Source organism: Corapipo altera, unplaced genomic scaffold (assembly GCF_003945725.1).
Source record: "Corapipo altera isolate COAL_440 unplaced genomic scaffold, ASM394572v1 2b, whole genome shotgun sequence".
Lineage (NCBI taxonomy): Eukaryota > Metazoa > Chordata > Aves > Passeriformes > Pipridae > Corapipo > Corapipo altera.
Window position 1 is genome coordinate 8,573,493 of NW_020884874.1, and position 16,713 is coordinate 8,590,205.

General features: G+C 43.0%; 1 protein-coding gene and 1 long non-coding RNA gene across 2 annotated transcripts; both read left to right on the forward strand.

The window, feature by feature from the left end:
• The first annotated feature begins 410 nt into the window (after window positions 1-410).
• Window positions 411-1,716, forward strand: LOC113941032. Its single transcript, XM_027632195.1, has 2 exons — window positions 411-1,118; window positions 1,261-1,716. Exons 1-2 carry the CDS (start codon window positions 582-584, stop codon window positions 1,714-1,716), a joined length of 993 nt encoding a protein of 330 aa, XP_027487996.1. The 5' UTR covers window positions 411-581.
• A 584-nt stretch (window positions 1,717-2,300) lies between these two features.
• LOC113943024 lies at window positions 2,301-16,133 on the forward strand. Its single transcript, XR_003526161.1, has 3 exons — window positions 2,301-3,818; window positions 9,645-10,314; window positions 15,950-16,133. It is a non-coding gene; the product is annotated as an uncharacterized LOC113943024 (long non-coding RNA).
• The last annotated feature ends 580 nt before the right edge of the window (window positions 16,134-16,713 follow it).

Here is a 16,713-nt window from a genome sequence, read left to right on the forward strand (position 1 = left end):
AGCTCTCCAACAAAACTGTGATTTAAGCTGTGTTCTTAATTTGAGGAGGAATGGGGAAGAAAAGTAGCAAGGCATAAAGTTCATTACCCTGCTCTAAAATGTAGGGAGAACCAGAAACTGATATTAAATAAAAAAAAAAGTCTCAAGCCTGTTCTGTGTTTTGCCTACAATTTTTGCACATGCATTTGCCTTTTGAATATGCAGGCCGACATCTTTAGGATATTCAGGCAACGTATTAACACATTGTGGATACGGGAAAGAAACAAGTCAGAAATATTTGGAGGGTGTGAAGCAATAAACAGTAACCAAGCAGAAATGTTTTACGCAACACTATTATGGTTTGACAGCAAAGCAGATTTATGCATTCTCCTTTCAAGCTTGTAAGCTTGGTAACAAGTGAAATGGGTTACATTTTCTGAGTTTGGAATGCAATTGATTTATGTTTGTTCCACGATGCTACGCAGCTCTTAAATGTACGAGCTCTTGCGGCTGAAAGTCTGCTTTTAGGACAGGCCCTGCAGTGACAGGCTGCGGCATGGCAGGGAGAGACCCAGGTAATTCTGGCGGGGCAGCGGCTGGCGATGCAGGACCCAGCAGGTATCCAGCCATCCAGCCAGCCCGCCTTACGTAAGGACTTCATTTTCGTTAGGCTACATCTCGCCGCGCGAGGCACAGGAGAAGAGGCTATTCCATCTCCCGGTGCAGCCCAGTCCCCTGTGCCAGGCCCAACATCCGCATCCTCGCATTTTTTAATTTATTTTTTTTTTTTTTCCTCCTTTCCGAACAGCACATCTACACAGTGGCGTTTACCTATTCGCTCGCGCCGCGGCTGCCATGCAACCTATGTGGGCGCCCGGTTGGCACAGCCCACGTTCATCGGAGCGATGCCGAAGAGGAAACCCCCGGTCCCTCTCCGGGCGAGGGGCGCGCTGCGGGCCGGCTCCGGGCGGGCAGCTCTCCCTCCTCAGCGGCGGCGGCGGCGGCGGCGGGAATGCTCCGCTCTGCGGCCAGCGGCGGGCAGCGTCCATTGCAGCTCGGCGGGTCCGAGTCCGGAGTCCGAGGGCTCCGGCAGCCAGCGGGGGCACCCGGCCCCCACTCCCCTAAACACCGCTGGCCAGGTGCGTTTATTTCTCATCCCGTCCGCTTCCCACAAATCCACCGTCTGCGGCCGCCGAGCCCCGGCAGCAGCCCGGCCAGCCCACGAGGCACCACCGATCGCGCTCCCCTCTCTCTCTCTCTCTCTCTCTCTCTCTTTTCCAGCTCTCCCCGAGGAGGAAGGAGCACGGCGGGGCCGCTCGTCCCGTATTTCACCGCCCCGGAGACGCCGCCACCGGAGCGATTAAAACAAAGCGGAGAACCGCCACTTTCCACACTCTTCGCGCACCGAGTAACGCGGCTGGCTACGGGAGCTCAGCTAGCAGGGACGAAAAACACGGGGGGGGGGTGTTAAAGGAGGAGAGCCCACCCTCCACCCCAGCAGCCCCCCGGCTGATGCCCGCGCCCGGCGCACCCCAGCGCTGCCCGGCGCACCTGACAGCCCGCCGCGCCGCGCTGTATTTCCCTCCCTTAGCGACAGGGGAGGGGCGCGCCGGCCGCGGCGCCGCCATTGGCGGAGGGCAGCGGCGCGGCGCCGCCATTGGCTGCGGCGGCGGCCAATGGTGCGCGCTGTATCCGGGAAGCAGGAGGCTGCGGAGCTATTTAAATCCTGCCCGGTGATGTCAGCGCGGGCTCGCGGGGAGGGGGGGGGGGTTCGGGCGGCGGGGCGGGAGCCCCTGTCAGCCCGCGTTAGGCGCAGCGCGGGGCCGTGAGCGGGAGTGGCCCGGCACCTGCCGAGCCGTCCCTGCCTTACGGGACCCCGCAGCGCCCTCCTCCCCTTCGCCGCGAACTTGTCTCGGTGGCGGTCCTGGAAGGTGCGGGTTAATTTCGGGGTGTTGGCGAGGGGCGCGCTGGGAGCGCCCGCCAGCTGTGCGAGCGGAGCGCTGAGCCTGCTCTCGCAGAGAAGGCGAAAGGGCAGCTCTCTGCGTTAAAAACACTTCTGCGGCTGTTCAGGGGGAGAGATACCTTCGCTGTTCTTTATTTGCACCCAGTGCCTTCCCGTAGGCTCGGTGACGTTGCCCCTCAATTCAGGGAGGGCACTGAGTTGGTGGAACGAGTCCAGAGAAGGGCAATGGAGCTGGGGAAGAGGCTGGAACACCGGTCTTATGAGGAGCAGCTAAGGGAGCTGGGGATGTTCAGCCTGGAGAAGAGAAGGCTCAGGGGCGACCTTATCACTCTCTACAACACCCTGAAAGGAGGTTGTAGCCAGGTGGGGGTTGGTCTCTTCTCCCAGGCAACTAGTGGCAGAATAAGAGGACAGTCTTAAGCTGCAGCAGGGGAGGTTCAGGTTGGACAACAGGAGGAACTTCTTCACATAAAGGGTGATTATACACCGAGGAAGGTGGTGAAGTCACTGTCCCTGGTGGAAAGGCTGAACGTGGCACTTAGTGCCATGGTCTAGGTGACAGGGTGGTGTTAGGTCATAGGTCGGACTCAAGGACCTCAGAGGTCTTTTCCAACCTAGTTGCTTCTGTGAATTTCATACTTTGAAGGCACACAACTTGCCCCTTGGTGTCCCAGGGTTGCCTGAGGTTGCCTCAGGATTTGATCCTGAAGGACTGCCACAGGTGGGAAATCCCAAAGTGGTTTAAAGGTGCATGTTTGGGCCATGAAGCAGACCAACAGCAGCTATAGCCACCTGGCTGATTTTCCTCTTCCATTTCTGATTCTGGTCAGGGCAGGTCCTGTTCTGTGGGTCTCAGGGAAGGCTTTTAGATACTAAAACCTGATAGATGCTACTCATCACAAATGTTCTGTTTTCTATTGTCTTCCCAGCACAGCAATCACAGATGGAGCTGAAATGGTGCTAGGTTACAACAGAAGAAGAAACAGCCAAGACCAAAAATGCTCTGGTTTGTCTTGGCAGAAAACGTAAATTGTGCTGTGCTTCAATATGCTGTAGACCTGTCTGGAGCTCATCTGGTAGCCTAATAATGGCTGAAAATTGGGATTGTTGAGTTGTTTGACCTGAGGCATGTAATCATCCTGCCTGCAGTCTAACACCCAGTACCCTGATGGTTGCACAGTTCTTTCCCTATCATGTGACCTAAACTGATCCATCATGTGACCAAAATGCAGGCATCTTCCTTTACACAAAGGTATGTCACTCATGATGGGAAGACCCATAAATATCAGGTAAGAGACTGCAAGATTTTCTCAGTTCTCTGCAGATGGATGTGTGCCGTGACCATAGATTTTTTTGGCCTACATAAGTACATGCATTTTGGTTGTCTTAAGATGTGTGTTCAGCTCTGTGGGTGCAGAAGGGCATATGGTGTGGTGACATGTGGAAGTGATTCCCTAAAAGCAATTCTGAATACACAGGAGGTCACTGAGCTGAACATTGTTGGTGCCAGAGAAGATTTATCATGAGGAAATTGGGACAGGAAGCCAGGAGCAAAAAGGCTTCTGACATCTAGAGGACTGAAGATCTCAACAGCTTCCCAAACAGGAAAGCGAGAGTACACAGCCTATGTTTTTTCATGATGAAGCTTCATAAATTCAGAGTCCTGGTTGGTATGAGAAGCCAGGCTTGACCCAGGACTTGACAATTAAAGCTGGAGGAGGGAGGGAGGTGGTACCCCCAAAGAAGGATGAAAAGCCCTTACTGTTAGATGTGAAGAAGCTGTCACTGAAACCATGCTTCTTTGCTGTGGCAGGATATGGCAACAGCAGTAGGGGAAAGCAGGGGAAGGCTCATCATGGAGGTGGCTCCTGTGAGGGTAAGGGATGGCATGTCATAACTTGGGGTCCTCAAGATGAATCTGATTTTCTTTTAAGGATGTTCTTCCACTGAGAGTCAGATGGAAGAATGCGAGAACCCCTTTCAGGAACTGACTCCATGTGCCTTTTCAGTCCCCTTTGCATTTCCTTGTTTTCCCTGTTTGGGAAGCTGCTTGGAATAAAGATTAACTCACTACACTCAGTGTGTTGCTTATGTATTGTATTTGTCTGTCAGTGCCACAATCTAGATTTTCTGTGAGTTACCAGCAAGGCTCAGGAATAATTTTTTTTGTTGTTTTAATTGAACTTTTTCCCCATGGTCCCTGGCTCCGTTACTTCCAGGGTGACTTGGGGAAGTGTTGCCTTCTCTAAGATATCAGATCAGCATTAGTGAGAGATGGAAAGCTGGGCAGAGGTGTTCATGGTGGTCCTGCTCCTAACTCATGTATCTTGCTCAAATGTTTGGAACTAATGATCATATTTGACTTCAGAAGAATTTTTTCCCTAATGTGGGCTGTTGCATTTGGAGGGGAAAAAAAGGGAAGGCGGAGTCATTCACCCCACTTGGCAAGATGGAATATGGTTCACTTTGTAAAATGAATTTGAATGTTTTGGGGGCAGGAACTGCTGGGCTGGATGAAGCCCTTGCCTTGCAGCAGTATAAACTTTGCTTGTTGGAAGGGGAGGGGGTGTTCATATATGTAAGTGGAAGATGAATGGATCTTTTTGGACTTCGCAGTTATGGCATAAACTTACTGGAACAGAAAGGAATGTGAAGAGTTCATATGGTCCATCCCACAATTTCACTACCATAAAGCAGGATCCAATCTCCCCATCTCTTTCCTGGTAAATATCCAAATTATGCAAATAAGGGATGAAATTTTATAACCTTCCCAGGCATCCCTTTGAGTGCTCTGCTTTCCTCATGTTAGGACAGTCTTCCACTGCCTCCAATTAGAACTCCTTATGTGTAGTTTAACTCCATTACTTCTTGCCCTACCCATTTAGAGAACAGGTTGTTCCCTTCCTTTTCACCACAGAATTTATGCTTTTGAAGACTATCGGCATGTGTAACTCCAGTCTTCTTTTTTTTTAATTTTTCTTTTTATTTATTTAAGGTTAACCAAACTTGTAATCTGTTCAATTTTTGATCATCAGCAGTTTTTTCTAATTCTCTTCATATGACCCTGGGAGACAGCAATTCCTGACCCCTCCTCACTTTGTCCTACACATCTGCTTAAGAAAGGTCTGGAGAAACAAGGCTAGTAGTTATGCCGATATTTCCTCAAACTCTTTTTTTTTTTTTTCTTGTAAACAACTGTGCTGAATGAACAAAATTAATGGCAGGTGAAATTTGCAGCCCTGGGAAAGGAGCATACACTGCAGAGGAAGATGGATGGATGGTGCTGAAGTGGTGACGTCAGCTCTGAAGAGAAAGATAGGGTCAGCTGGGTGCAGCTCCACTGAAACAGGAAAAAAAAGAACAAACCCCAAATTTTAGGATGTTTAAGGAAAGAGGATGTTGGATGATGAGCAATAAAATATTACTGTAAATGATACTCACTGGAAATCATGGTGTATTGCAGCAGCTCAGCTTCAGAGTTTTACAGGGTCTACAAAGATTGCAGTTAAAGCTGGATAAACTCAGGTGCAGAAAAACTAGGAGGCATGTCAATAACTGAAGCTCAGACAAGGCAGAACTCCTCTGGAAATCTCTTCCTAGTCTCAACTCTGCTTCATCCTGGCCAATCTTTAAAAATCATTCCTGCTTCATACTAGAGATATGTAATACTGTCATTTTGCAGAAGGGTCTATAACACTGTGTAGAATTCAGCTGAATTCAGGCTACAAGAGGGGGTTACTGCAGTCATCTGATTTAAAATATCACTGATAAAAATTTTCTTTTAAATGTTCTGGTCAGGACTAGTGAAGCTTTTAAATTTTTAAATGTGTTTTATGTGGAAAATCCCTCTGTTAAATAATTAGCAAGTGCTTTGAGCATTACTGCATATTTTATATTTCATCTGCCCGGAAGAAATGGACGGTTCTGTTGCTATAGATTAACTGCAATTTATTTTGTAATACTCTGACTGCTGGAAGAGAGAGACTTATTAGTTTACTTCTTTTACTTCTGATTATTCAAGGAGTGGGGTTGGACAGAAGGGTTTAACCATAACTTTTCTTCTATTCCCAGTCCCAGCAGACATTTGAGTTCACAAAGAAAGAAATCTGTACAAGCTGAAAATGTGAAAACCAGAGACTGAGGGGTTCAACAGTATGAAGGATTGCAGGGCTGGATCTTATTTTCTTGGCAGGCACTGGCTACTATGGTTTATTTTACCTTTGACATAGCCTTATTCCACATTTCAGTGTATTTTTTTCTTAGGCAGAAAAAAAAATAAATCATTGCTGCAGCTGCTGTTGCGTGAATTAGTCTTAGATACCAGTGGACACTAATTGTGTTTAAAATTAAGAATTTGGCACAAGAAGCTGTTCAAATTTAACCTTTTCTTCACAGAAATGGAGTTACAAATGATTTTTTTTTTTCATGGAATGAAGGATAAGATCACCTTTTAATTCGTTTTGATGATCAGATCTGTGTTTTTTATGCTCTTTGAACAGTAGGTTGTGTCAGAAGTGTGGCCTTGGCTCTACTATGGGTATTTTTGTACATCTTAGGGTTTTTAGGCTATACCAGTAGGCCTCAGAAAGCAACACAGCATGGTAGCTGTCACATCTGTTTTCCTAGAAAGTTGTTTTGTCCTGTTTTCAAGACAAACTTCGAATTCTGAGATGGTTTTGTATCCTTAGCACTTTGATTGGTAGCGCAATTCCTGAAGGAAAAAAATGCTTCAATATTCATATGTTGGACCTAATAGCCCTCCTGGCAGTCAGTGGGAGGCGTTAGTATGCCAGAAGGTGCAGTCTTGGGCTGCAGCAGTCTTTCAGCCTGAAGAAATTTCCCTACATTACAGAATACAGGCAAATGTTGATTAACCAAATGTGCCTACAACACATAAAAGTTCTCAAAGAGCATAAGCTAACTTCTGACTTTTCTCCTCTGGTGTAGCACCAGTGGTTCAGATGTCTAAACAGTCATCTTCTTAATTTTGCAGCCCTGCTTAGGTGGCCAACCCAGTTTGTTTTCTAAGCTGTTTTATACAGAAAGCCATTACCTGCACATACTGTCTCTGAATGCACTGGGGCTCAGGTGTATATTTTGCCCACATCAGTTTCTTCCACAGTGTTGCCTGGTTAGCACTTGCAACAAGCATCCTGTGCAGCCTTTAGAAAAGTCTCTTCCAGCTTGCTGGAGACAAACATGGAGGATGCTGGTGACCATCAGGGAGTATAAAGACGATGGTTGCAGTGGTACTTGGTGGTCTGTTAAGGGCCAGATCCCTAGTTAGGCCAACAGGGATTGCAGGGAAAAAATGAAAGGCTTGAATAAAACTAATTCTCCATTCTGGCAATACAACTGGGGAAATACGTGTTTCCTTGCAGCCCTGCTGTGGCTTGCAAAAACTCTTCCATCTCCAAAACAGTGCCGAGACTGATGCCAATGAAAATAACATGCAGAAACATTTTTTTAACATGTGCCACTCATTTGCAACTCAAGTATGGGGAACTCGTGTGTGCTGAAATGAAGGGTGCAGAATAGAACAGACCAATCTGTTTATGAAGACTGGAGGGTTTATTTACCATCACTGAGATTTAGATTTATTTTTTTTTCACGTTATTTATTGGTATTTCTAAAATGCTGTTGAACTGTAGCTTTCCTGTTGTGATAAAGCTGAATGACTAGCATCTTGATACTTTGTTAGTAGCTTGGCAGCACATACCAAAAGGCAGAGGACACCAAAGAAGGCCGTAAGAATGTGTTCAAAATAGCATAAGGAGGAATTTTATGCAGTATTTCCTATGTACAATGTTCCTAAGGCAGTGTGAAATTTTACTTTATTCTTTCATGAAACATCTTTACATATAAGACAAAGTCTATTTTTTAAATATTGGCTTGTTTGGGCAACTACTCTTAGGTTTGGGATGAAGTATAGTGTGATGTGATATCGTGTCACTATGCAATATTAATCTCTGTATAATTGTCCATAAAGGGCAGGGAACTTAAGAGGAATGTCCTTTTACAATCCTCTCTAACGGAGGGAGAAGCTTGTCTACTGAATTGCCCAGTTTGTGGATTATTTTTGTTTTTAAAAGTTATCTGTCACTTTTCAGTGTTGCCTTTTTCTCCTCACAATCCAGAAAAAAACCCTATTCAATAGCTGGCATAAAATTTAAGTCCAGAGGTGACTCTTACAGTAAATACCAGCATGACATCTGATATAAATTCTTGCCTAAAATACCTGTGATAAAGCTTAGATCCTATAAGTATGCATATGTATGTATTGGTCCTAGAGAATGATCTAGGTGGGGGTTAAGCACCATGCTCCAAAAAAGCAAATCCATGTAAACCACTCATCACCTCTTCATCATCTGAGCATATGCAGACACCTACCATTTTTGTGACACTGCTTTAATCCTGTGTGGAATGGCTTCATAAGGACAGCTGCATCTTTAGCATACATGAAAGCTTACTGAGCTCAGTACAGGGCTATTTCCAGCTAAGAATGCAAAACAGCAGAGACTGTTGTTGTCCACCTCTTTCCTAATGGCTGGCTAATTACAGGATAGAGAAGGACTTACTGAGGAAATCAGACTTTCAGTACCCTTAGACAACAATTCTCACTTATTAGATGACAGATCTCACTGGATGAGAGTGGAATCGTGACACATCCTCTTCCATGGTTTTCAGAGTTGATTTATACTCTCTGCCATGCTTGCATGGGACTGTTTTACTTTCTATAACCACTTAAAATGCTATGCTCCTCCGATTTCTCTGGAATTTGTGGTTTGTAGTAAGGAAAGGGATAATTTTAACACAAGAACTGAAATTGTACCTGACTCCCAAGTAGACAGAAAAATATCTCTAATGCTATTTCCTTAGGTCTTTAATTTCAAAGATAAAAAATGTACATCTTTGCTCTGGTACACATACTCTCTACCTCAACTTCTCTTGCATCCTTTGAATAATTATTCTGTTAGGAGTTGTAAGTCACACAGTGCTTTTCAATTCATAAAATTTAGCATACAGGAGAAGTACATATCAAGTTTAAGGACCAAAATGGAGCCATCAACCACTCACGAGGCAACACTGGCAAGAAGGAGCACTCACAGCTTCTTGTCCTGAGCAATACAGAACACCAAGCAGCTACTGGGTTAACTTGTCCTAACACAGAGCAGAAGCCCCTGGAGTGAATCCAGCATTGCTTATCTAAGAGCTGTGTCCATGTGTTTGATTGGTGTCCTGTTTTGTTTTTGTTTTTCCAAGGGAATCATAACTCATTTGCACAATCCCTAGTCCATAATGAATACACCTACTGGGATTTATAACAGATAAAGGAGATTTGCTCATGAGGCAGCAAAGCACGCAGTAGTAGAAAGGATAAGGAGTACCCTTTTCATTCTGTTGGATAAGAATGGTCACTTAGAGCAGGATCTAATTTTAATTTCTAAGTTATCCAAATACCCACATCAAAAAAGGAAAACAAAGAGAAAACAGGTCATTATGGGCAGACTGGTATCATAAGTACTTTGGTATCTTGCTTTTGTATGTTGCATTCAATACCTGGTAGGTTGCATACAGCACCAAAGTAGACAGGATTTATAAAGATGTCATTAAAGAATGTGACAATCTAGGCTGCAGGAGACAGTAAAAAAAAAACAGTCCCACTTAATAACTTTCCTGAATCTTACATGATGTTTTTCAGTGTAAGCAAAACAAGGACTGTTAATCAAGTGGCAAGTCAGCTGCTGCTCAGAAAAAGGGGTGCAATGCTGTATGCGATCCTTAAAAAATAAGAACCAAGAAGAAGTTGTGATCTGCTGCAGAGAGCTGAGGGTGCGTCTTGGTCTTCAGATTAATTTAGGTAAATTTAATTTATCAGTAAATCACCTATGATAGGATGTTGGAGAGACATAAACAGGTTGTAAGTGTGGATGGGAAAAATATATACACAGCAAAACAAGCTGGTTGGGTATGTGGAGAAGTGTATTGCTGGAAAATCCTGTGAGACACTTCATACTAGCTGCAGTATCACGTATAAACTTGTGTCACATGCTGTTGATCAGGCAGAATTCAAATGCTGAAAGGACTAAGCTGTGGCAGAGTCTCTGGCTTTGTGTGATTGCCAAACAACCCAGTATGGAGCACTTGGTAGTATCTTACCATCTATCTTCTACTTGTTATGACTACATAGTGCTGTTTCCTGGCAATTTTGAGGTTATTTGAAGGGCTCTGGAGAAGGGAACCTGACTGGCATACAGCACTGGAATGGACACAGCAACTGCTGGAAGATGCCAGAGGATTCACAGAGAAGAGCAGAAAGCAACAGAGAGAAGCAGAAGTGAACAAGCATGGAGTGTAAAGATGGAACAGAGGTGTACCATTAGGGTATAGTTTAAGATGTTACCTAGGGATGGAAGGACCTGTGGGAAGCTGAGGAGTGTATCAGTGTTCTTTGCTTAGCATGGCAGATCTGTTTATCTAATTCTTTTATCTGTGGTATTTCTAGAAGTAATGTGCAAGCTGTACTGCAATGTAGAGACAAGCAATAAAGGCAGTTCAGCTGCTAGGATCTGTAGATGCTGATGCCTGAGGTCTCTCATAATCTGGTGTGTGGCCAGCAGGAGAGGATGAAGCATAGTAAAGGAGAGGAGAGGACAGCCATAGTATGCTTGGTTTACAGCTGTCAAACAATAGTGGTTTTTGTTTGGGAGTGAGCTTGGGTTAAAGCTCTTCAGACCTATTTGCCTAGGGCAAGGCTCCAGGCTGGAATGCTGTTAGGAATTTACAGCTTAAAGCTCCTTGGCAGCAGTTGCCATTTTTCAGCTTTTGTGTCAGTGGAGCAGATTCCTGGGAATGGTAAGGGAAATCTCAGAAGGTATTTGTGAGACACCTGGGAGATGCATGTAGGGATGGGGAGGGAGTCTGGGAGAAGTCAGCAGGGTGTCATGGATCTGTAGCAGACCTGCCAAGGTATGGGAGGCTGTACTCAGTTTCTTTACCTCCTCTCAACCTGTTCCCATCTTTTCCTCCCCAGGGGTGAATCCTCATGTTCTTGGGAGTTTGCAACTTTTGTCCAAACTCCACGACTGTCTCCTTCCCACTTCATAGCTGTCTTCCTCTATCAAGTCGATTTTACCTAGAAAAAACCCTCCTTGTGGCTTTGTTGTGGCCTCTAATTATTCTCTGCTGAAAAGAAAACAATGTTGGTGTGTCTTCTGTTACAGAACAAAGAGGGGGCAGAAGGTGGGTGAGGATTATTTAGGCCAGAACAGCAGGTTCTGTCTCCCAAGTCATAGGCAAAGTCCCTTACAGTCTTCAGCTGCCTCTAGTGAGCTGATGTCATTTAAGTAGTCACACTGATGTCAGAAGCTCGCAGTTCAATCTTCATTATCTTCCTATGTAGTTGTCAGAGATGTATCTTTTGTCAGGTAAAGCAAAATCAGCAAGTGTTATTAAGAAAACATGATTGGTAGAAGTAGCAGAACTAACCTAATACGAGAATACTTGCCCCTGTTATACCCATCATCAAGCAGCACTTTAGAATAGACCACCAACCAATAGGCTGATCAGTAAAGATCAGCCAAACTGAATGGTGCTCTCTGCCTCATAAAACTCATCTACCTCAATTTGAAGGGCAGTAGCAGAGCCCTACCTTCAGAGACATCTGGGACCAAGCTTGTGTAGCTGGAACCAGCACGATTAATGTTACTACTCCTGATTACTGACAACCACTGGTCCTGTCAGCAAGGAAAGGGGAAGTAGAGATAGCCACTCTTCTGTAACTCTGTAGTGTCCTTTGCATTATTAATTACCCTTTAACAGAGGTGATGAATAGCCACACTCCTTCCCACATATCCAATTATTGCATAATAATTAATGTTTGCATTTAGCCCATCCTGACCTAAACCACAAGATGCTGAAGTCTCTCGTGTCAGTTCAAGACTGCCTTGTAGGTTTCTAAACTGGGACTAATTAATGGTAGGCAATTCCTGCACACTCTCTCCAAGCTCCTCTCCCAGTTTCTACTCTTTCCTTTTTAAGTCTGGTTCCTAGTGCAGTGCTGGTCAGGCAGGCGTGGCTATTGAATACATCAGGATCATAGCTCAGTGGAAAGAGACCTGATAGGCACACTAGCCTCTTTTGTCTCAACACCTTTAGGTGTATATAGAGGCTACATTTATGCAGCTTTGCATCTAGTTTAGATGAGCAACATTTAGTTCCTAACTGAATGTACATGGATGGAATAAGACATTTTTCTCTTCATTCCAGATCTGTTTTCTATCCAAACTAAAATCTTGGCCAGTTGACCTATCCACCTCATTGATAATTTCCTCTGTCTCCTAGCATAAATAAGCCACAGCTGTATGTGTTTCTTGCAAGTTATCCTGACTTAGATGACTAATCAGTTCTTCATTCATAACTTTGGTGTTCTCAGGGTCCTAATATCCATGCAGTGTGTAAAACTGGATGGTTCTTCCCCTCAGTTATCCCTAAAATAGTTCAGTCTTCTTGAAAAATTGAAACTTATCTGGACTTGTCTCATCCCATAGCTTTATTAATGAAAGATTGGTTTCAGGCATTGGAGAGGGTCTTTGTTCCCTCTCCTGGTTTTCAAGGAAGTTGGTTCCTATCTTTGCTCAGATAATTCTCCCATAATACTTTGTCTATCTGAGTTTCAACTCATGCTTCAGAATTCTTTCTTCCTCACTAGTCTTGAAGTCTGAATTGTCCTTTACTAACATGCAAGGCAGGCCATTTTAAATGTTATCCTTCTTTCAGTCACTCTCAAAAACTATCTGTGGGGATAGGCTTGTCATGGCCGGAGTTTAGTTGCAGAGATTCTGGGATTTACACTCACTATAGTAGCCACACCTCTCTGCATCTACCTCTCTTTTTCCTAATAATTAAATCGCAAAATCTCTGTGATCAAGAACATTGTCATATTGCTTTGTATTTAGAGTAATTTCTATTATGACTGGCTTATCATTCATGACTGGAATTCCTAGGTGTTACAGAAATACAGATTTTTTTTTTTTATTTTATTCATGTATTCATTTAAAAATACCATGTGGTTTTAGGCATTACTTCAGATTTTAGTGCAATATTCCTGAGAGGAAATGTAAAATGTCAGTGGTTTGGGATTCTATCCACAAAATTGTTTCTCCATTGCTCAAATTGCCATGGAATCCTTCTTCTTGTTTGTAAAACCAATATTCTACACTTTTAGTGTTTATATGGACCCACACTACAAGATCATAGACTGGATCAACCTTCACTGCAAGAATGCTGTGATATTAGGACAGAGCAGTTTCAAAACCTCAGCAACTGTGTATTCTTTTAGATACTTAAAGTAATAGATTTTCTAAGCTGTATAATCTCACCAGATTCTTAAAGGACACCATCTGTCTGTACCACTACAAAAGTCCAAGTTGGCCCTCCCCCTCCCAAAAAAATGCAAAATGTTTTTGAATCATAACTGTTGAATGTATTTTCACAATTTAAGAAATTTAACTATATATTTGAAGATGAAAGAGCATTAACAAAATGGAGAAAGCAGAGTATGGGAATTTTCATCCCTAGACCTGATAGGAATGTGGAATTTGAGCAATGTTTGTCCTTTATTCCCTCAGCTCAGGAACACCATTCTTCTTGCACTAGGGACAAAAACATCTCTGGATGTACTGTGGGAATAACAAGACAGGATACAGAAATTAAATATTTACTTCTGGCCAAGTCCCACTCCATTTAGTGCTTTCCCAATTAAGAACATTACTAGCAGTAGATCTGATGAGCTTTCTCATGAACCTTCTTTCTACTGAACTATGACTTTCTAGTATCCTGCCAGCCCAAAGGACACAGCCCAACTGTAGGCAGCTGAGCTGCATCAGGGCCTTATATTGACAGCCCCAAAAGATGAGAAGAGCTCAATGTGTAGAGAAATCTGAGGCTCCATTAAAACCTTATTGCATGTTACTGCACATTTAAGATGATCTACAACACTCCATCTGGCTGGAGTATGCTACAGCCCACACGTATACAGGCTTGTTTTGCCAATGAAAACCCCTTATATTCTTGTGTACTCCCATTATTGTCCATCAAAGAAGTTTTGTTAGTATACTCAAAAGTGTTCCCTCTCTGCAAGCATCACTCACACTTCTATTTATATAATTTAGAAGTATAAATGTTTGCATATGTGATTTAAAGGAAAGGTATATATATATAAACCTATAAGAAGAAGAAATGAGAGATGAACCAATATTTACAGATAGTCCTAATGCAGAACCCCTTTGTAGGCAGGTGGGAAAAGTAGTGTTTCTTTTCAAAGCTGAAATCACAGAAACATTTACAAAGTAGAATGAGACTTTTGTTTAAATGCCTATTCTCTGTATCCACACAACCCCTGAAAGCTCTGCTAAGGTGAATTTCAGTTCTCATTCTGGATTTCAGGAAGATGCTGAGAAAAAAAAGTCCCACTCAAAATGTCTCATCTGATCTTGCTAGAACTGGTAGTTGAATGGGCAGAGTTCCCACTTGTCTCAGCTCTTCAATAAATGTATTTCTTTTGTACCCATGATGGCAGAAGGAGCCATTCTCTATATGTCATGTTGCTGGTGAGAGAAGCTTCCTACACTCTCAGAGATTGTAACTCCATCTCCTTTCTCAACAGTATCATTAAATCTTACACTGGCGTGGGTTTTTGTGGAAATCCCTCATGCACATAAATGAGTAAAATGATAATGACAGCAAACTGCCTCAGGCTCAAGTATCAGGATGCAGTTTCACAATTAGCCTAGGCTGGTCTCAGTCCGTTTTGCTGTATCCTTCCCCTATGCCCCACACCTGCCAACAGCAGAAGTGGTCTTACAGTTACACACAGACAGATCAGCCACCCTATTTGGCAAAACCAGCTGATTTGGAGAGAGGATAGTGTTTGTTTTCTGCTTAGGCAGGTCCCTTCCTTGACTATATAGCCTCATGAAAGCCAGTACCAACACACAGCAAGGGGCCAGGGGCAGGACATAAAGTTGTCCGTATCTTTAGCAGAAATGCAGATAACTTGTTAAAATCTCTCACTAAAAAACCCCTCTTAGAACAGATTGATAAAATTGAATTGTTGAAATTGCCAGGACTTGACAGTATCTATTCTTGAATTCCAGCATAGCTGAAATATGAAATTGCTGTGTTGCTTTTTGTGGTGTGCCACTTGTATTGGCTTGGGTAACAGAAGAATTGAAGATGGAGGCTTTGGGATATTTTTGGTAAACATAAGCCAGTATGGCTGATTTCTGTACCAAGAAAATAAACTAAAACTGTAACCAAAATTGGAACTAGCATTGCAGTAAGTGGCTAGAATAAGAAGAGTCAATATAGCTTTATGAGACAGAAGTTATACTTCAAAAATCTATTAGAGTCCTTTATGATGAGTGTATGAAAGCAAACAAGGAGCTGAGAGGGGTCCAGTTTGGTTTTCAAAACACCTTTGACCAGGCCCCTCAGTAAAGGCTCATAAAAAATTAAGTTTCTGATGAAGGAAGAGACAAAATCTGTGGTTTAGTAACTGTTTAAAAGCTGTGCAGCAGTGGATAAAAATACAACTGTTTTCATAACAAAGATTTGTTACAATTTCACTATTATTGGTCTTTTATTACTAAGTGATGCTGAAAAGGTGAAGACTACAATACAGTGATGAGGTTTACTGATGACACTAAGTTCTTTGGGATACTAAAATCAAAAACCAGCTGTAAAGTATTGCAGAAGGACACTACAAATTGCTGACTGAGAAAAAAAGCTAGCAAAATTAGGTTAACTTAAACAAATCCTAAATTTTCCATACAGGCTAATGTTTTCTGAACATCACTACCATTCAAGAAAGAGGCCATGGAATCATTTTGACCAGTTTGATTAAAATAGTCACAGTTCAAAGGTAAACCACAAGGAAGGAAACTGAGATTACACAGGAAAACACTGGTATAGCACTCTACTTTTCTCTATCTTGTATTTTTCTAGGTTACAAGGAGGAGCAAGAGGAATGATCAAAGTTGTGAAACCTTTCCATCTGAGGAGATAGTAAATGAAAAGTAAACAGACTAAGATGTTTCTATTTGGAGAAAGGGTATGTGAGAGGATACTATGGAAGAAATCTATAAAATGGTGAGTGGTGTTAGGACAGATAGAACAGTCACGTACAGCTTCTCACAATAAGAGAACTGAATGGAAGTCTGTAAAATTTTTGTTTGGCAGATTCAAAACACAAGAAGTAATTTTTCCCATAATGGAGAACTGAATGTAGAATACACATAGTGTTATGGTAATAAAAATGGGAATGGGTTAAAAAAGGAATCAGAGTAATTTTAGAGACAAGCCTATTGAAGACTATTATGCAGTGGTCTAGAAAGAAATCTCCAGCTTGGAATTATTGGGAGTTACAGGATATGCCCTGGAAAGAATCAATCTGTATGTCTAATGAGCTTTTCATAAGCACCTACAATTGGTCACTGTGGGGAAAAGGGAACCGAGCTATGAAGACCTTTGGTCTGGCCAAGTACAGACTTTTTAAATTCTACTTTCCAAACAGAGTAAATGACTTCATTGAGGGTTCTAATATCAACCAAAATTTGAGGTTAGCACAGGTAAAGGATATTTTAGATGTTACATCTAACTTGATATTGCTTTGATTAACAGCTATGAAATATCCAAAGGGCATTATTTGGCATCATTCAGGTGGCATTGGTCTTATGCCATGAATGCAACAAGCTTATGTATGAGACCAG

Bases quoted from the DNA above. Each gene is read 5' to 3' on its own strand.
- LOC113941032 (XM_027632195.1), top strand. From the start codon at position 582: ATGCAGGACCCAGCAGGTATCCAGCCATCCAGCCAGCCCGCCTTACGT. The intron at 1,119-1,260 runs GTGCGTTTATTT...TCTCTTTTCCAG, and splicing joins CCCTAAACACCGCTGGCCAG to CTCTCCCCGAGGAGGAAGGA.